Here is a 20,223-nt window from a genome sequence, read left to right on the forward strand (position 1 = left end):
TTGTGGGCTACATGGGGCAACTAAAACTGGAAGTACAACCCGAATATATTGAAGCCACAATAGGTTGATGTATTGAACTAACAGAACTGAACATCAGTTACAACTGTATAATCCAAAACTTATCATTTCTCCTAAATATGCCAAATTTGGCGATGGAACACTGCTGTAATGTTCACGCACAAACTGCAGTGCAAGCCTTTAAAAAGCTTCCAAAACCCAAAGAAAATTGTTTTATCTTTGAGTGAACAGTTGACCAAAGATAGCTGAAAGAAGTATTTTGTAGCCAGAGTTGATATGTGCCCATAGATATCGAGAAATGTTGCTGTTTATTATTAATTATTTCCTGGGCAAATTTTGTTTTTTGCTTCTGCCCCTCCTCCCCCTTCCGCGCCCGCCGATCCATAACTTTTCTAACAGTCCATCCTTAAGCCACGCTAACTATGGTAAGTGGCACGCCAATGCAGCACCTGCTTTGGAGCACTGAATCAACAATCTTTTGAAATTTGCATTATCTGCATCTGCCTTATTATTGTGCGTTGCAAGAAAGTATTAAATCGTTCGTTTGGACTTAACAGCATGGATCAATCTAAGAATTTATTTCTTAATAACTTGAGAGAGCGGAAAAGAAAGAGATCTGACATTTCACAGGCTTTAAAGACTGTCAAAGTACATCCCTTTCAGATTTAGAAGATATGAGGAACACTTTAACCAAAGGAGACCTACTATCGCTCTTTAAATTTTAAAGTACCAAACGCTTTAAAGCTGGCCAACATCATTTGGGAAATACCAACTGGCCTTCCAAAGCCAACTAAGAGGCACGTGTTATTGTTCCAAATTTAGTGGAATTCGAGGAGAGTTTGAAGTAGAGCATTGCGTGAGGCTCCTCCACTTTTTGACTGAAGGACTTGAAACCCTACCCTGCGAACAGAGTCTGTTTCGATCTTTCTAGATAAGTCGGGAAGAGGAAGGAACCTCTGCCAACATCCTCAACAATTCATATTGAGCATGCTCCAAATTTAAACTTTTCTGCGACGTCAATTAAACTGTTACCATAGTATCTACTGTGTTTGTCAGCAAATTTAAATGTTAGTGGGAACGTATCAGTTCGTTTTGACCCATCTGTATCTGTGTTTCCTCTGGATATGAAAGCCCTATAGGAAAAATTTCACCTTTGGAATCTAAACTTGCCACGTTTCAGTATAAAGAAGTTAACAAATCTTAGAACTAAGATTAAACTTACGGTGCTTTTCAAAAACAAAGCAACGAACCTTGAAACACAGAAACACACAAAACGGATTGCAATCCACCAATCACAAATCACAAACAACGGCCTTTCGTTTCCTGAAGAAAGAGCCCCTTCTTCAGATTGTGAATGACGTCGCAGAAAAACACAAAATCAAAAGACATTTTTGGCATCCCAGTTCGGGTATTATCCAAGAAACATCTCTAAAAGCATCGATCATTTGAATGCAACATGGACTCTGTAGCCTCATGATCTTATTCTCAATTAATGTAATGAAGAGCAAACACCAAAGAATAGGCATAGATATTGTTTTGTAAATATTTTCATTCAAAACCCATTTGTTTATCCTTCCAAGAACTTCGCGTAACACTTACTGGATTAGGGATCGTTCACGCAAGTAAAATCAGCTAAGCACATGATTAAATCCAAAACAAAATCCATCTCAAGTCTGGGTACATTTTCCAATTTTTCTAAAACTGAATGTTAATTCTTTAATTGTTATGGAGCGTGGGTGCAGAAAGAGTCAGTGAAACTCCAGAGTATGCGTGCCCGCACAGGTAAAACTGGTTTATCCAGTAAGAAACTTGTCTGACTCATCCAAATTGCTGGATGATCGGCAGATCAAAGGAACTTGAAGATGTCGGCAGAGTGATTCCTCTTTCCCGACTCATCTAGGAAAGATCGAAGCGACTCTGCTAGCAGGGTATTGAAACCCACAACTACGAGCAGGAAGCAGAGGCGATACTTGCACCATCAGTAAAGAATTGTATCAACTGCAACAAGGCGCTGGTGGCGCAGAACCAAATCTGTTCAGTAACTGTGTTTTCGAGGAATTATGTGATATCTGCAATGAAGTTTTATTCCTGTTGCAAGGATTGTAAGCTCAACTATGGTTATTCAAAGTTTTGGAACGCCGAAAATGGTTACAAGTTTTATGAGGAACAGCATGTGTATGTGTAGGCAACTGATAATGTTTTCTTACACAGAAGCCTTTGCCTCTTTCAAATCTCTTTGGTGTAAGTAGAAACTTCTTTGCTTATTTGCGCCCATATACGCTATTAACTGCAATTCAAAGTAGACAGACTGCAAATTATATTAGTTGCTACAAATATATATATCTACGTGTCGCAACTGTTCATCAGTAAGATACCTAAAATGCGTGCAATTCCACAATTGGTTTCGGCTCCATTAAATCCTATACCAATTGCAGAACATTTTAGGAGAAGCCACCCACCATGTGAGCACAGTCACGGACAACACATATAAGTGAGGAAAATAACGCAAGGTAAAATTAAGATGTTAAAGGAGAACTGAAGTAAAAAAATAACCATTTTTTAAATTAATGCTTAAGACCTGAACATTCATGTTCGACGTCTTTTTTGTGATTTTTTGCCTTTTTTCCCACTCGAAAAAATGGTTTTGCTCGCTGTTATGGGCCTTTAGCATTGCGGCTCAGAATCGGCCCGTCAGCGGTTGTTTTCGAAGCGTGTGACGTCACGTATGGGGAAGAAACGCGATGCTCCACAAAAAGCCCACTGAAGGTCTTTTAAGCTGAAGAACCCAAGCTCGATGTCCAGCTGTCTTCAAGGGAAAATTGTACCAAAAATGCCAATGATAGCATATTCTAACAGTTTGCCACACTCTTTACTGTATAGGCTTAATCTTTAAATTCGGAGATCTCCTCGGGATAAAAGTGTGGATGATTCGACGTTGGCGCGACACTGTAAACAAGAACCGCTAGGTAACTTAGGTTTACTGTACATCTGTTTGAAAGACGTACGTGTAGCAGAAATATTAACAAAGTAAAAATATGAAATTTGTACATCAAGGATTTTAATTGCTTGCAGCAACTTGTAAGCGTCGATTTATTTTGTAATTAAACATTCTCTTCTTTATTGATTTTGGTCAATTAAAGTGTTCCCTTTATTACAAGCTGTACAGGTTTCAAACTTTCCCGCTGGTGGCATTTATTTATTATTTGTACACGCACCGGCAGAAGTTGCCATAATTTAATGTTTTAATGAGGTTATTTAGTATGAAACTGGATCGTTTCGACGGTGTTCTGTGTTATTCTCGATAAGCTCAAAGGGCACGATGACGGGGCACTATTCTACAAAGCACGTTTGTTTGAACATGGCGCAAGTTGGCGATAAGTGAGTCCAACCTTTCGTAATTTTTGAGAGTTACGAGGAGAAATTTTCCGGTATTGCACAAGGCGAACCGTATAAATAAAGCTATTCGTAGCACAAGGTTTACTTTCTATCGTTGTGTTCGTTGTCTTTCGTAGTTAGTACTGTTATCGGGATATTATAAATCTTTCATCATGGTCTACTGTAGCGCTGTGGGTTGCAATAATGATTCTCGATATGTTGGTAGAAAGCAAGGGGTAAGCTACCACAGATTTCCCACTGATGATAAGCTCTTGAAAGAGTGGCTGGCGAAATTATCCCGGCTAGATCTTGTTGTTACAAAAGATTCCAGGGTATGTTCGCTTCACTTCGAACCTGAATGCTACGAGCGTGACCTAAAAGCTGAACTTCTTGGACTTAAATCTACCCAACATCATTTGAAGCCAGATGCAGTGCCAACAATTTTCGATCACCGTCCGAAAAAGAAGCCGAGACTATCATCTGAGAGGCGCCTCCAGGAGAGATCTAAACAACAGGTAAGGATTGTCAATTCGTATTAAAAAAAAAAAGAGTTTGCGTGCTGATCTTATGGTAGACTATTATCCACGGATGTTCATAAACGCGGTCACGCAATGTTAAAACCTGCAATAATGAAAAGGCCCTTTGCTGTATTTTCTCATTGGAATATTAATCATTTTCTAAATCTGGGTTGGTGATAGAGGCTAATTCCTTCTATTGCAGTTCATTAGCTCTGTGACATCCTCTCACCCTGCCCTACCTGTTGCTGTTGGAGAACCTAGTACTTCAAGTGCATGTGACCAAACAGCCAGCCCCAGTGAACAAGTTCTTGAGGAACCTGAGAATGTGAAGATCGCATCGGTTCCTACTAGCTCGCCTATAGAGACGCATGATTTTGGATGTCAAGTTAACACTCGAGGAGAGAGTCTTATGCTGAAATCAGTAGGGACCCAAACACCTGACTTCTTTCGTCTTCGTGACCAGTACACTCAGACAGAACCAGGACTTTTTGATGGGGAAGCCTGGTTCTTTAACACTGAAGAAGAACCAGGCAGTGAAAATGAGAGTATTGAAAATGTATCCCCTCATAAAGACCCATCTTATATCCCCTCTAAAAGTGAGGAAAGTGATGAGGATGAGGAGGAAGAAGTTTCAATGGCAGTACCATCAAAGTTGAAACCTCAAACTCCCCAAAATGACTTCAAATTCCTAGTATTTATGGAACAATTGGATGAACTTTTGCATCGATGCCCTACATGTGGGGCAGTAGTAAGCAAAAGAGAAACGTCCACTCGGGGAAGTCAACTATGTGTAACCCTGAAATGTAAAAATGGGCACAAAAAATTTTGGAAGAGTCAACCCATGCTCAAAGGGATGGCTGCTGGAAACTTGTTACTGGCTTCAGCAATTTTACTAAGTGGAGCAACGTACACAAAAATAGCATCTTTATCTGAAATTTTGAACTGGAAAATTTTTAGTGAAAAGACATTTTACAACATTCAAAATATGTACTTATTTCCTGTAATTAATGAAGCTTGGCAGGCGGAGCGAAATTCTGTTTTCAGTGACCTTGAAATTGAAGACCTGTGGCTGTCTGGAGATGGTCGATGTGACAGTCCCGGACACAGTGCTAAATATGGGACATACACCATGATCGATCAATTCAGTGACAAGATAATTGACTTTCAAATTGTTCAGGTTAGTGAGGTGACCAGCAGCAATGCAATGGAAAGGGAGGGGTTTAAAAGATGTATGGAGTATATTCATGACAGAGGAGCCAACATAAAAGTAGTCGCCACAGATCGCCATGTCAGTATACGGTCTGATATGAAAAAGAATTTTCCTCATGTACAACACCAGTTCGATGTTTGGCATGTAGCAAAAAGTATCACTAAAAAACTCACAGAAAAGGCCAAGAGGAAAGAATGTAGTGAACTTTTCCCCTGGATCAAGTCAGTCTCTAACCATCTTTGGTGGTGTGCAGACACTTGCGAGGGGGATAAGAATCTCTTACGTGAGAAGTGGATCTCCATTGTCCACCACTCAGCCAACATCCACTCATGGGACAGTGCTGACTTGTATCATGAATGTCCCCACCCACCCATCCCTAGAGAGGAGGCAAGGACAAAGCGGTGGCTTCGTCCTGGTTCCCCTGCACACGAGGCTCCTAAGGAGGTTGTTTTTGACAAGACCCTCCTTAAGGACATCGAGCAATTAACACTAAACTGCCACACTGGAACACTGGAAGTGTACCACAGTGTACAACTGAAGTACCTTTCCAAGCGGCAGCACTTCTCATACAAGGGCATGGTTGCTCGCACACAGTTAGCAGCCCTCGATCACAACGCTAACACTGGGAGGCAGCAAGCTACTGTTTCAAGGGGCGAGAATGAGGGGGAACTGAGGTACAAGGTTGTGTTCCCAAAGCAAACGAAGGAATGGGTTGCAAAACCTATCATGGAGAAGACAACAAGAGAACACTTAAAACCCATGCTTGATTCAATAGTGGCAAGGAAGTTGCAAGATGCTGCTGATCGGAGCGCAACACTCACAGCACCTCACATCCCACGTAACATTGCTACAAAACCTCGGCCTGCCAAAGCAGATGTCATTGCAAAGCACACATCAAGATTTCATGATTCTATATAAACACACAAATACATATTTTATTGTTGTAATACCAAAAAGTGCAATGTATGTATAATATAGGTTAGCTTTAAGTGTTTTGATTGAATTCAATCATATTATTTGGTTTTTCTATCAATCTTAATCCTTACTCTCTTGGGAGTGGCCAAACTCTAGTCCAAAATTCTTCAAACTCAGTCTAATATGTCAATTCACAAAATAGGACTTATTTTCACCAGTAAAGAGATGTACCTGAAGAAATTTCACTTGAATGGCACCTCAGTTCTACCCGAAGAAATTTCACTTGAATGGTCACCTCACAGAATTTCATGCACAGAGTTACGTTCGTGATTTAAAAATACATTGACTCTAGGGAGAATAAGAGTTAAGATAAATATTTACATGTCAAGATTACATCAAAGAGGAGACAAATTTCGCAGATGTCCGACACAAGTCATGCTTTAATCATTTTTTTTTTTTTTCACTGATAAAAAATGCGGCTGATTGCTCATACAAAATTGAATTTAAATACTGAATATTACTGTATTACTACGACCGAAACATTTTCCATAACTGCTTTGCAACCTACAGGATTTCACTTATAGTAACAAAATGCTGTTGATTGTCCGGTCAAGATTTTATTTTCGAAAAATACTGAAAATTATTAAAACTCGCTGAAATATTTCAATTACTATTTTGCAACCTTCTAATTATTCAATAACCAATTACTTTAAATTTAAAAGGAGATGCAACAAAATGGATTGAAGTAAAACATAACAATTTTTATACAGATAAGCTTAATTTTTATTTTTTTAGTTAGACAATGTACATGCATTTGCGAAGGATGAAACGATCTGCAAGGATTTTTATGCCCGGTTGTCATAAGGTAAAACAATGTTTACACGCCAAGACCAGGATTGTTTACCTTGAAACTAACTTAGCTCGAGTTCTCCTTCCTTGAACCCGGCATATTGTCCAGTTTCATCAGGAAACTCGTGTCGAATGGCTTTCACAACACACGCTGGAATCACTCGCCGATTTTTTTTTCCTAAGGCGCCATGTGCCCACCATGTAAACTGGCGATAAGCTGCTAAGCGCCAAGTTCTAGGAAAATAGAAAAAGCAAAATAAGCATAAATAGAAAATATTTACAGAGTACATGCTTGGTGGTACGATCCTTCGGGCCAAAAAAAAAAAAAAAAGCAACAACTCACCTGTTCTCAATGAGATCCGGCAAGGGATTACAGCGTATGTTGTGAATTGCCACTAGGGCAGTATTTAACACGTCAGTATCAAGGCTAATAATCCTGAATTTGGCGTGCTCCGTAATACATCCAACTCCTACCAGACAAAAACAAATAATAAATAATCCTTTTGACCGCGATGTCCTTCGCAGTATTCTTAGTGTATACATCGAGGGAAAAGAAGCAACCTAAAACAAAAACAAACCTGATTCATCTAACTTTTGATTCAGTTCCGCCAGTTCTTGGCAACAAAAACACTCTTCCTCCGTTGCCATTGCCACGCATTCTTCACAAGAGCACCATTCGGTGCTGCCGATTCTTCCTCTCGCATCTCGTTGATTTGTATCACCTGACTCACTTTCTTCCACCAGATCAATTAGTTCTTGGCCAGGAGGATACGTGGGTTCAAACTGAAATGGTTGAACTCCGCTCATTACGTTAAATCGATATTTTTTACTGAAACAGATGCTGCGAGGAGATCCAAAGGTTGATGCTATAAGTACGCGCTACTGTGCGATTGCGAGCCTTCCCCATACCTTACGTCATAACATGCCGCTGACAGTTAAGATGAGTCCACGATGATCGGGCCCAAAAGGCGCGAAAACCAAGACTTCAAACCGATTTTTTGAGCAAAAAATAATAAACGAACCAGAAGAAAGAGCAAAACTCAATTTTTTACACCTACAGCCACCTAAAAAACAATACAAAAATGGACGGATTTTTTACTTCAGTTCTCCTTTAATAAACGAACTAAAGGTACACGTCAATTAAATAAATAAACAAATAGTGCTCGTGCTTAAAATAAAATTGTCGCGCACACCTACCAGGATACAACTGAAATACAACACTAAGCAATAAATAAGTGATGTAAGGATACGACGGTGCAACTCAAGCCTGGATTGCTAATCTCATCCCCCACAGGGCTGCACCATACTTCTCGACGATAAGACCATAGCGACTGAAGAATTTATTAAATGATTTCTGAAGTAAATTGGTATCAAAGCCTTGCTGTCTGAGACGTAATGAAAGTCCACGGAGTCTATTGATGAAGTCAACTTTGGACGTGCAAATTCTAGCATATCTCACCAGCTGAGATAGAAAAACACCGTAAGCTGGATTGGCGGGAATGTTGCTGTCCATATGAGGAAAGTTGACAATCCGAAATGCAAAGTCCTCTCTCTTATCGTAGATGCTGATATGGAAAGGTGTGTTGTCACCAGCCTTGATATCAGTGTCGAGATGACACACTTCAGTAGATGATGTGGAAGTGTCTTTAAGTTCCAATTCCGACGGGTAAATTGCGCTGATGTAATTTCCAAAGTCCACATTGTTAACACTGAATAAATCGTCCATGTACCAAAAGGTGTTGCTGAACTGGATGGCTTTTGTAATATCCTGTTTCATTGTTTTGACCATGAAATCGTACTCTAAGATATAAAGGAAGAGATCAGCCAATAAAGGTGCACTGTTGGTGCCCATTGGTATACCAATAACCTGCCGGAAAACAGAGCTTCCAAAACGAACGTAGATGTTGTCGATAAGAAAGTCAATAGCGAGACAAAGCTCTCTACAGGAGAAGTACGTGTACCTAGCTGGTGTCCTATCATTCGTCCAGAAGGTGCAAAAATTATTGGTAACAATGAAGCTCTTTCCTTTAGTATTAAAAATTTTTTTCAAAAGATCATGGAGTGGCTTTTTAAGTTGGGCGTGTGAAAGGCTAGTAAAAAGAGTCGAAAAGTCCCAAGTACTCACATGATTTAGGAAAAGCTGTTTTTCCTCCAGTGCATGGATAACGTCCAACGAATTATTGATGATCCACATGCAGTTAACACCTGTCCTTACTCAAATCGTCTTGCAGTAAGCTCTGGTGACCTGGAGTTAATGTTCGTTAGGTGTATGTATCCTGACCGGATTCTCCCTAATGAAAGAGAGTTGATTGTCTTTTTGTGCCATTTCATAATGTATGCTAAATACAAAAACGTATCACAATAATAACAAGATTTAACCCTTAGAATCTTAGTCTTTTGTTGCAATTTTCCTCCGGTGTTTCTAAGTTTTGACATTTTTAATTTTACATACGTAGAAAACCGTGCAAGCTCTAGCTCTGAATTGTTCCGCTGATCTTCATCTGAATACTTGGACAAATTTTCAAGTGAATCACTGCTGGTTCCTCTACGCTAACGCTTCAAATACTCAAATGAAGAACTTCTTCCGTAATAAGAGTGTTTTCCATTTTTGAGAGTGGCAATGTTCATTTAAGAAATGTAAACACTAAATCTAAGAAAACCATTAACTCACCAGAGGCAAGGCTCTTGATTAAGTGTTTCACTTTCTCGGAAGTTAGTGTTGGAATACTAAAATGAGGATCCAGTTCTTTGTTAAGAGTGCTCCTCCTATTTAAAGAGTAAAAAGTTTTATCCAAGAAGTAAAATCCAGTTTTAATGTTAATCCACCTAAATGAGATACAAAATCACTTCTCCCAGAGCAAAATGTCTTTGAGTGTGAGTAATTCACTTAATTTAGGATTCTACTTTTTTGTAGTGGGAAGAGGTTAAGCCCTCTCCTGATAGCAAAATGATAAAAGTTCTTACATTTGATAGCTCGTTCCCGTCACTACAAACTCACTAAACTCGAATGATCAATAACAAAAGTCTGACAACTTGCTAAATGATTACTAATGTGTATTGGCCAAATTTCTGCGCCGACCTGAGGACTGTGACCTTTTGAACCCAGATGAAAAAAGTGTGTTTACAGTTTTGATGTTTTCGTTTCTCTGCCATGCTGTCAGCTGGAAGCGACCAAAAGAAGAAGAAGCAACCAAAGTCACTGAATGCACAAATGAGGTTGGCCGGCCACTTAGATGGCAACAACACACATCAATGAGAACAGCACAGGATACAGCAGATAATTTGTACTATCTTTTGAACAAAGCTTACATCCTATAGCATATGTACTATTGCTGCAAAATTGAATCTGAAGTTACACTGCAGTCTTAAAGATTTATGGATAAGAAGCAACGCCGAGATTGTTTCTTTTGAGCTGATTGTTAAGACCAGTGTAGCTGGTGACATACAGTCAAGTAGCCGGCAGAACTCTGGCGGTTGCCAGCTTGTTTTGAAACCCCTGCATTGAGGCATGAAATTTGATCGTTGTGTCAAAGTCTTTGTTTATTGAGGTAAATATCTAATTTAGCTGATAATTTGACCACAAGTCACATTTGTCCGTTGAGGAGAAAGAAAAGCTTGAAACCATATGAATTTAATTTGTTTATCAACTGTAAAATTATTAGACTATCACAATGCCAGGCAAAGGCTACTATTTACACTTTAAGTCAAAAGAAACCTTCTCTAATACCCCATTAAACCTGTTATCTATGCATCAATATCTTCGCACCTCCATTTGTGAATTGGCAAGATTGACATAGTAGAGCAGCCAAAACATAAAAATATCTGGCATTCCTCAGGATTCATTACTTAACCATTCGTGGCATCGATGAAATTATTTCTGTGGGCAACTAAAGAAATCTAAAAAATGTAAACAAGCAACTACTAAAACCTCAGGCCTCAAAAAATCATCTGTTTGCACTCTGAAAAGTTACTCAAACGGCTTTCCTCTTTTATTGATCACAAATACATGGAAATAACAAATTTTTCATATAAAGGCTATTACCAACCCTCATTCTCGCGGGTCATTTTCATTTTCTTCACTTTATTTATCGTTCAAGCCGTATCCTCCATATTACCTTCCAGCTTTGATGCCCGCACTTACTTTCAAATTGAAACTCCTAGTATTATCGCTCTTATCTGAGACAAGAGAGCAAAACAATTACAAAAATCAGTGAAATCAACCTCGTTTTAAAAGCAAGACACAATAATAACTCTGGCTGACTTTTTAAAATTAGGATGTGATAAACAAGGAGACAAATTTTTTCCAGTTTAAATATGGAAGAATTTCCTGAATGGACGTATTCAAATATATTGAAAATGCAAAATTCAGTTACAAATACAATAAAAATATCAACAAAAGAAGGCTTTATTTAAGTGGTGCATACTATTAGCTACATGGATTAGTTTAAAGACTTTATCAGCCAATACACACGCATGCCACTGAAAGTGGTCACACAGCTGTTGCTAAGATCTATGTGCATTTTTTTGTTCTTCCATTTTTTTAATTTGAAATATATCCTTTTTTCCCCAACAAATTTAGGATCAGTAGTGGAAGTAAGTTTTAACTGGGGGAAAAACTGTGTTATTCTTGACTCTGATGAAGAAGCCTTATTAACCACATCGCAAAATCTGGAGGAGTATATGCTAAAGGGGAATGATTCTAACGATGCATGGCAACTCTGACCCACTGATAAAATGAATTCAATCCTAAGATGTTAGTAAAAGTCTTCATTGGGTATGCGTAAAATTATTATCCATATTATGCCTTTTTGTTAACCTACCCACCTTTGGAATATTGGAAAAAAATGGAGTTTTCATTGTTGCACGACTGGCTTCTGAATTTTCTGAAAGCAATTATTCAGCTAACATTAGACTCTAAGGAAACTCCTTTCAGAAAATGATTTAAAAATTTCCGAAAGCAGAAATGGCTAAAAGTCACGTTTGTTTTTATTTTTTTTGCCTGTAGTCTGAAGACAGTGGTTTCAAAAATTTCAGCAGGTTTCAGCAAGTGTGGATGTGAGTTGGGTGGTTCAGTACCTGTGAAGGTTCCGAAGTTGTCATGCCCTTGAGCAGGACATATACACCAAGATTTGTGCTCTGTAACAACAAGTTCCAGAGACGATCATTGTTTTGTGTTAAAAGAAGGGGATTTCTGGATTTGCCTTCACCCAGAATGCCAAAATCTTCGCGCCATGTCATTTCAAGTGACTGGCCTGCAGAGTTTGCATGTTTGCACATTACACTCATCTCTGATTGTGTGGATGTTAGTGGAAGATTCTCTCTTACTGCCGAAAAAATTGCTTCCTACCCATCTTATTCTGAAACGAAGGAGTTGTTGAAGGCTTTGGTTATCCCTGTTGGTCATCACGATGCCTAAAAGGTAACAGGTAAAACTTACGTAGTATAAGCCCCCCCTCACCAGGTCCACAATTCGCCTGGTTTTTACCACATAAAGGTGCAGTCATGAAATGTCACCAGCTTCTATAAGTGTACAAGGGCTTTTTGTTGCAAAAGGGATGCATTTTTTTGGTCTGGGGTATTTTATACTTTTTTTGGTCAGATGGGAAAACTTACAGTTCTTAATTTTAACCATGAAATCAGTGATAGCCTGTTTTGTACCAAAGAAGTCAATTTGATGGCTGTGCACTCTTTCTTGTCTTGTCGAAATCATTGGTTGCAGATACGACTCATAGGAAATCAGCATGTCAATGGAACTTCATAAATTATCACATCCAGGAACTTTGTTATTTCCATCTTTGTATTTAGATTGTCTACCCCAGTGATGGAGCTACCACAAATGAAGTGATCTCTCTTGAGGAATTTCTCTGCAAACTAAAGATGCATTTTGTTGAGAAAGTAACCTACACCACAGCACAGAAAGACCTCAATGTCCACAGAGAGGATCCCGAGCTGCCACCTGTGATCGCCCCTGTTCTTCGTGGGTCTGTTGTAACCAACACTGAACATCTAAAAAAAAGTGTTTACTTACAGAACATGAAGAACAGGTGACTGGCAGGGTTATGTTACCTAGAACTCGTCCTTATGTACATCTTATAAAATCAATGCACAAGTCAGTTTTGGTTTCACAGGGAATTTCCTAGGAATACTTTTAAATTATTGTTAAGACCCTGGTGACAACTTGCTTGTCACGATTATGGTTTATACGTTTTGGAGTTTAGGGAACTTTACTGTTCATTCTCACCAGTCCTCTTGTTTAAAATTTTTGCTCGTTCATTTTGCTTTTTCCGCGCGACGAGCAGAAATCGGTCACGATTTCCCTTTTTGAGGTAGACTGGTAACTAGAAAACAATGAATAGGCACCAAATCCGAAATCCTCGAACACTAAGCTTTCATTTGGTTCCCTGTTTGACTTGGAAAAGAATATTTTGACACTTTATTAATCCCAGCAAAGAAGGTACTCCTGACAAGTTCCCTGACAGCAAATCCTGTGTCTCGACAGCTTCTTATGAAAAATTATGTCAGTTTTTTTTGCAGCGGTTTCTCAAAAAATAAAACCATAGTTCCCTAGAAAAGGTGCGTATCTTTTGCTTTTGTGAGTGAATCTTTCACAAATTGAAGCGTATCTGTTTGAAATTTTGTTTCTAAAATTGAGTATTTTTCACTGTTGAAGGTCAATTGTCAAACAGTCTATCCTTGGAATTGGAAATACATGGGCAGCAAGAAAAAATCCCCGCGGAGGAAAACTACTTGCTCACAGAAACGTCGATTTCCACTTGGTGAATTACCAAAACAGAAAGCTATCCTCCGTGATGAATGTTTATCAAAAAGTAAGGAATTGCGTTCATTAAAAAAGAAAATCCGGAGGCTCCAAGAGAAGAGTGATAAGGTACAAGAATGTATCAACTCTCTTGACACAACGCTCCAGGCTCAACCCCATTTAAGCGCCTTTGAAATTTCAAAAAATACCACCACCAGACGAAAAAAGGATCCCTCTGAACTTTCTAATGAAGGTAAACTGAACGTGCCTAGATGAAGTGCCCAGAGAAGGCAGTTGGAAACCTTACAGGCTGCTGCAGAGATCAATGGTGGTACAGTAAAGAACAGAGGTCCTGCTCTTGATGGTATGATATCTACTGTTTTGAAGTATGGCAAAATAACTGATATTACAAAATATTTCTGCTCATCCAAAAAAATGAAAAAAGCAGCTCTGGTGAAAATAAAGGCAGAGACAGAACGTTATGAAAAAGCAATGAAAATTTTATCTGCTCACTTTCCCTGCTCTATGCAGGAGGGATAATAGGAAAAGTGAAATATAAGCAAGGGAGGTCTGCCCTTGTTATGAAGCACACTGAGAAGACCACCAAGAAAGGAAACCCCTTCAAGCAAAGAATTACATTTGGCTTTGGAATCCCTATTCCAAGACCACTTGCTTACAAGGATTTAATTCACAAAATTGCAGAAATTGATATTGGAGAACTTATTTCTGTAAGAGAAACCTTGTGTGCAACCTTACCCCCAGAACAGAAGGTTGCTGGTGTGTACAGAGACTTAGAAAAAATGCTTCTCATCCTGAGCAAATTCTATCTGGAAACAGATCCCATAAGAAAAGACGATGAAAGACTGTCTTGGTTTGGTAAGAAGGGTGCTTTCAAAGTAGCAATAGGTGGTGACGGTGCCGCCTTTGGTAAATGGGATGAGTCCATGTCTTGGTTGGTTAGCTTTATTAATGTGGGAGCAAAAGTTGCTAGCCCAAATGATAATTTCTTGTTGTTTGGTGCCAATTGTAAGGAAGATCATCCTGCTGTGAGATTATTTACAAAGCAGTTGTCTTCCAAAATTGAAGAAATTGAAAATAATACCTACACAGTTTTGGGGATGCAAGTAACTTTTTCATTTGAACTGGTTCCATCTCACATGAAATTCCTCTCTATCATTAATGGAGAAATTAACAATGCTGCCACTTGTTTTTCAAGCTTTGCAAATGTATCAAAGGAAGACTGCATGTCATTAAAAGGTAAATTTCGCACAACTCCAGATTGCAAATGGAAACCATGACCATACAAACAAAGACTGAACATTGCCAAGTAGGTTTTAAAGTTTAAAGACAACCTTCCCTCCAACCTTGCAAAGTCCACACAGAGAACCAGGATAACACGATTCATTGCAAACAAGAATTCTAGGAAAGAATTTGACCCTTTAATTGGTAATCTTTGTGATAAAGAAGTTGTGGAGCCCCTCCATTTAAAAAATAATGGAGTGCAACATCTGCATTCAATGCTTTTGGACTTGGCAATTTCATCGAGTAACCTCCCAGACAAAATCAGCAGCTTGTCAGATCTACCCCCGTCAAGTGCAATTTCCAGGTACTTAAAAGCTTTAGAGTCTGATGTGAAAGCTGGGCGCCTAAAGAAACAACTAGAAAAGTGGATTTTAGAAGACAGGTCCAAAGACAAGGACTTTTCCTACAGACTCACTGGCAAAGACTCTAGACTTGTTCTGCATGGTTTCATGTTCCTGGTAGATGCAATCAAGGGGAATTCAGAGAACCCTACATTACTCATGAAGCTGATCTACAATGTCTTTATAGCAATTAAGTTGAGTGACTGTGCTTCAAGGTTCTCTATGTATGATATCACCCCTCCAGCTGTCCAAGAGTTGCAAGAAATAAGTCATGATTACTTCAAAGCAGTAGTCCTTTTCAGTGGAAAAGTTTCAGGCACAGTCTGGAGTATTGGGCATCTTGCTCCAGTTCATACGCAGTGGTTGTTTGACAAATATGGAAGTGGTCTTGGTGTAAACACAATGCAGGGAAGGGAGGCAAAGCATGTCCAGATTGCTAGTTACGTGAAAAACAGTCTTTTCAAAGAACGCTGGCCCCAAGTGTTCCGACATGACTACATCAGTAAACTTTGGCTGCCTATTCATCAACCCTCCCTGTTGACCTATCACCAGGCAAAGGACAGCCTCATTCCCAGTCGTGTGACAAAAGATCCACTACATCACTGTTATTGTGGTTTTGCTAAGCCTGAATGCAACGAAAAGTGCTACTGTTGTGGTCACCCATTCATGGCTGAAGTGACAAGGTCAGTTAAGGAGGGAAAGCCCACCAAGGAGTGCCTAAAGCATATGTCATGAGTTAAGTCAAGACATATACAAGACATATGAAACTTAGAATGCTTCAAAATGCACTCAGTGTTCTGAGGATTAAGTTGAACCTCAGCTGCTTAAGAATTTGTATAGGTTATAGCATGATTTGTAGTGATATTTGGCATAAATACCACGAGTGATGTTTCAAAATTGTTATACGTAATTTCACGAGCCGTTAGGCGAGTGAAATTCGAGACAATGTTGAAACATCTTGAGAGGTGTTTATGCCAAATATCACGTACAAATCATGCTATTAGAGTTGAGAAAAATATCACTTTATTAACTGTAACTGTAAATATTGTAACCCAAGTTTCTCTGTTTACATATTGCTCATAACCATAGAGTACAGTTTCAGTGTTTTCAATAATGGTTTGCCTAATTTAAGTTTGATGAACTTATAATCATATGGAGGCAAAACATAAGTTTAAAGTATTAATTATTTGATTGAATAATACTGAATATTTGATATGGTTCCACTAACATGGTGTCTAAAACTTGAGTCAGCCTGACACAATCAGCCATTTTTTTCAAACTCTGTGTTTGAAGGGCCAACACCATTTCCATGTAACAACAGTTAAGCCATTTCGATAGTCGAAATAAACCAGTAACTTTCTGTGTTCAGTGTTGCCTAATGCCAATCGAATTCCAGTAGCCATAGTGGAATTTTGCTTGCAGACACTCTGCTTTTTCATTGTAGGTCATCACTCCTTTTTTGTCTTCACTGACAATGAGCTTGGTTTGTCCCTTTCCTTCGCCTAGCTGCTTGATAAATTCACCAGTCTTCAAATTGGTCAAATAAATGACATAGCCTTCTCAGACTGAAAAAAGTAATTTTAACAGACCCTGGCTTCTCTTCAACTTCCACACCATACCTTGTTCTGCCAAGAATCTCTTTTCGTAAAAGGTTAAAAACCTCTCGTGCAATGGGGAGATCGAAACGACCATCCATGGGTGCAATTTACTCATCCTTGGAGACAGCGGGTGATCAATGGCAGATTTCGCCTGGATCATACAATGCTCTAGCATTGGGTATAGTTCACCAAGGTTATGTTTAGGTTGCTCTCGAATCCCTCCAGAGTTTCCTTTCACAACTAACTCAGAAATCTGGTTTAGTCGGTTGAATGTGATGTCTAGATCTCTTAGTTTATGCGCATTCACAATTCTTCGCTGGAATTCTGACTTCTTATGCCTAAGAGCCTGTTTGATTGAATATATCAGTTCCTCTTCGGTGGGTTCCGCCATCTTGGATTTAGTTAAACTTAACCCCAGGTTATGCGCGGCCAAATTGAAAGTTGGCCCAATTTCAAGCAACAATTTCCAAGTGTGGTGCTTGTGGTGGATGTGTTGTAGGTTCAATCCATTCACAGGTTCAGTCAGTATTTCTCTGTCTCCAATGAATAATTAGGGTTAGGAAACAAAGTAATACTACATCAAACAAAGGAAATACTGATTTCACCTCAGAACTTCTTCCTCTTATTTTCTAATAGGGCTACACAGATTATTTTTGAATTGTTTTGTTTTTTTTTCCCCAAGCAATCATCTCCTAAGTGTCAGCTTCTCAAATATATTTAGTTTAACAGCCTATAGTTACAGTATGTTAGACTCCCGATGTCCACATCAGATTTGTGGATTTATACACGTTCCTTTTACTGACCTTTTTTAAATTCCTCTTAAATCTTATATTGACCAATTACACAATGCATCGGATGATAGGGCTCTGAGTGACAAAAAATAACTTGGAAACATCAGGGCCCAGTTGTTTGAACGCGGGTTAGCACTAACCTGGGGTTAAATTTTAACCCGGGTTTCTTTTTCTTTTTATCAAAAGCACTCTGATTGGCTACTCAATCAGTGAATATCCTGCACTATTCACTGATTTACCTCCAGTTCCTCCGAGCGAGCGACGTCAAACTCGCGTAAGTTGCGAGCAAAATGCCTTCCCGGTTTGCTGCCGTAAACAAACAAAGAAATTTCACAACTAATCAAGCAAGCTGTTTCCGAAATACACAAAAAAGGTGACGAAAATCGGATTGGAAGTTTTAACAGGTAAAGCTTTGTCTTTTTGACACGAATTTATCGATAAAACCGGTGAAAAAGTTTGTTGTTTACAAATGCAAATTAAGTTTAAGTCTTGCTTTTTATACTTTATTTAGTTGAGTTGTTCATAAATAAGGTTAAAACTAAATTTAATAATCTTTTTTTACAGGATGATTTTAAATACAAAAAGAATTCACAACTCCTTTTGAAGAAATTTCCCCGCAAGAGCTAAACAAATGCCTTCAAAAGTTTTAATTGTCGGCAAGAAAAAGCGACGGCTGCAGCTGCCCGGTCATTACGCGCCAAAATTGTAATCGTTGGCAACAGTATTTGAGTTAAAAATCGTCATTTTTGTGCTCAATTATCTCACTGTTTTAGTATATACTAAAACAATTATTCACCTCAGTGTTGGTGGCTAGTCGTGGATATTTACCTCACTGCTTCGCAGTGAGGTAAATATCCACGACTAGCCACCTCCACTTCGGTGAATAATTGTTATCTACTTTTTAGCATATCCAATCATCAAATTGTAGGCAAAGAGAATTCAACTGATTTGGCTTTTGAAGCTCTCATATCTGAATTCAAAATTTGCACTAACACTGGGTTATCTTAACCCAGCTTTGAACAACCCGGCCCAGTCGGTTAATTTTGACTCAGTTGCACTTTGTTATATTTCCTAAAGAATTTAAATCCGATCCCTGTGACAAACTAGTATTTAAAGTCGTAATATATGTTAATTACCAGCTAATAATAACAGCCACTGTTATTACTCATGATTTGTATGATAAAGGAGCTCCCACGCGCGAAGCGTGCAGCGGAGCACCATGGGTAACAAAATTTGGTAAACTATCCATCCGAGAATATTTGGTCATGATGTAGCGTACGCCCGCCTGCCGTACACACACTTCATGTAAGCCGATGTCAAATGTCACAATAGATCTTGCACAACTTGACTAGCCTTTCAGTTTTGTAAGCAATCCGTATGAGTACGATTAGATTGAAAGCTGTCATCCGCTGACAATTATCACATGACCATCCCACGCGCTCAGATGAAAGACCAGTCGTTTTGCCCCTACATATAAGCTGATATAATATGTCACACTTACCAATTCAACATAAAAATGAAACTACGCTGGGCAGGGCTGTCAGTTGGCTGACAGTCGTTTTAAGTTATATTGGCAAGCCAAATTAAGGTCAATTGACAGCTGTCAAAATGGGACATGTGCAGACCAATATCAGAAAACTAATAATGTGGGCTGAGGTTCGCTCAGGTACACGATCTGGCATTTTCCACTACAAGCCGGATAGATATGTCTTACTCACACTCGTAGTCTGTTAATTCGAATATTCACCATTCTAATGAAGGTTAATTGACAGCTGTCAAACTAGAGTATACGCTGACTATCATCACCTGACTGTATCGCAGGCTCATTTTTCTATCCATTAAGATCACATAGGTTTTAAAGTTTTCCGCATATATTTTATTTGGTCATGGGCTCAATTCGAAGCCCCATAGCTTAGGAAATCTATCCATCCTAGAAAATTCGGTAATCAGGTGACCGTATACTGACCACCCGACCTTCCGTCCGTCCGCACCACAGGCATACCAATGTTTAATCCCATACTTTCTAGCTAGTATGGGAGCCTGCAGCCTGATATTATACACCCATGTTTTGATTAATTGACAGCTGTCAAAATAGTGTTTCTGCTGCCCAGTATCGACTGACCATATTGCGGGCTCAGGTATCGACCCACTGAGTTTGAGTGTTTTTTTGAAGTTACAAGTTGCTACTTTTCAAGTGATCGCAGGCTCAAGTTCAATTTTTTCAAAATGTATACAAAATAAGTCGTGTTCATGAGCCGCACTTTTAAAAAGTTGTTGCTTTTCAAATGATCGCAGGATCAAAATCGATTTTTTTAAAATGCATATGAAAGGAGTCGTGTTCATGAGCAGCACTTTTGAAATTTTGATTTCAAACTGACCTCGGACACGAAAATTCAACCGGCTTTTACATGCAGGGAAGGCAATCGGTTTTGACTTTTCTCACTGTCACGCGTTGATTGCGCTCTACGTCCAATTTTTATGTTCTGATTGGTCAAAATTTGACAGGTGAGTTCATGCGGAAAATTTATGCAGTGTCTGGAAACTTGCTT

General features: G+C 39.0%; 2 protein-coding genes and 1 pseudogene across 2 annotated transcripts; 2 read left to right on the plus strand and 1 right to left on the minus strand.

The window, feature by feature from the left end:
• Positions 1 to 3,095: 3,095 nt before the first annotated feature.
• On the plus strand, positions 3,096 to 6,070 carry LOC140935063 (uncharacterized). Its single transcript, XM_073384598.1, has 2 exons — positions 3,096 to 3,908; positions 4,114 to 6,070. The coding sequence occupies exons 1-2, from the start codon at positions 3,567 to 3,569 to the stop codon at positions 6,037 to 6,039; spliced, it is 2,268 nt and encodes a 755-aa protein (XP_073240699.1). The 5' UTR covers positions 3,096 to 3,566; the 3' UTR covers positions 6,040 to 6,070.
• Positions 6,071 to 6,947: 877 nt separating this feature from the next.
• On the minus strand, positions 6,948 to 7,808 carry LOC140932871 (P2X purinoceptor 7-like). Its single transcript, XM_073382370.1, has 3 exons — positions 7,464 to 7,808; positions 7,229 to 7,355; positions 6,948 to 7,119 (listed from the first exon to the last, which is right to left on the minus strand). The coding sequence occupies exons 1-3, from the start codon at positions 7,690 to 7,692 to the stop codon at positions 6,948 to 6,950; spliced, it is 528 nt and encodes a 175-aa protein (XP_073238471.1). The 5' UTR covers positions 7,693 to 7,808.
• A 5,786-nt stretch (positions 7,809 to 13,594) lies between these two features.
• On the plus strand, positions 13,595 to 16,020 carry LOC140932872 (uncharacterized; annotated as a pseudogene).
• Positions 16,021 to 20,223: the final 4,203 nt, after the last annotated feature.

This window comes from Porites lutea, chromosome 4 (assembly GCF_958299795.1).
Source record: "Porites lutea chromosome 4, jaPorLute2.1, whole genome shotgun sequence".
Taxonomy (NCBI): domain Eukaryota; kingdom Metazoa; phylum Cnidaria; class Anthozoa; order Scleractinia; family Poritidae; genus Porites; species Porites lutea.

Coding starts and splice junctions, on each gene's coding strand:
- LOC140932871 (XM_073382370.1), bottom strand. CDS start 7,692: ATGAGCGGAGTTCAACCATTTCAGTTTGAACCCACGTATCCTCCTGGC. Junction 7,356..7,463: donor TCAAAAGTTAGATGAATCAG/GTTTGTTTTTGT, acceptor TTTGTCTGGTAG/GAGTTGGATGTATTACGGAG. Junction 7,120..7,228: donor CCGGATCTCATTGAGAACAG/GTGAGTTGTTGC, acceptor CTATTTTCCTAG/AACTTGGCGCTTAGCAGCTT.
- LOC140935063 (XM_073384598.1), top strand. CDS start 3,567: ATGGTCTACTGTAGCGCTGTGGGTTGCAATAATGATTCTCGATATGTT. Junction 3,909..4,113: donor AGGAGAGATCTAAACAACAG/GTAAGGATTGTC, acceptor CTTCTATTGCAG/TTCATTAGCTCTGTGACATC.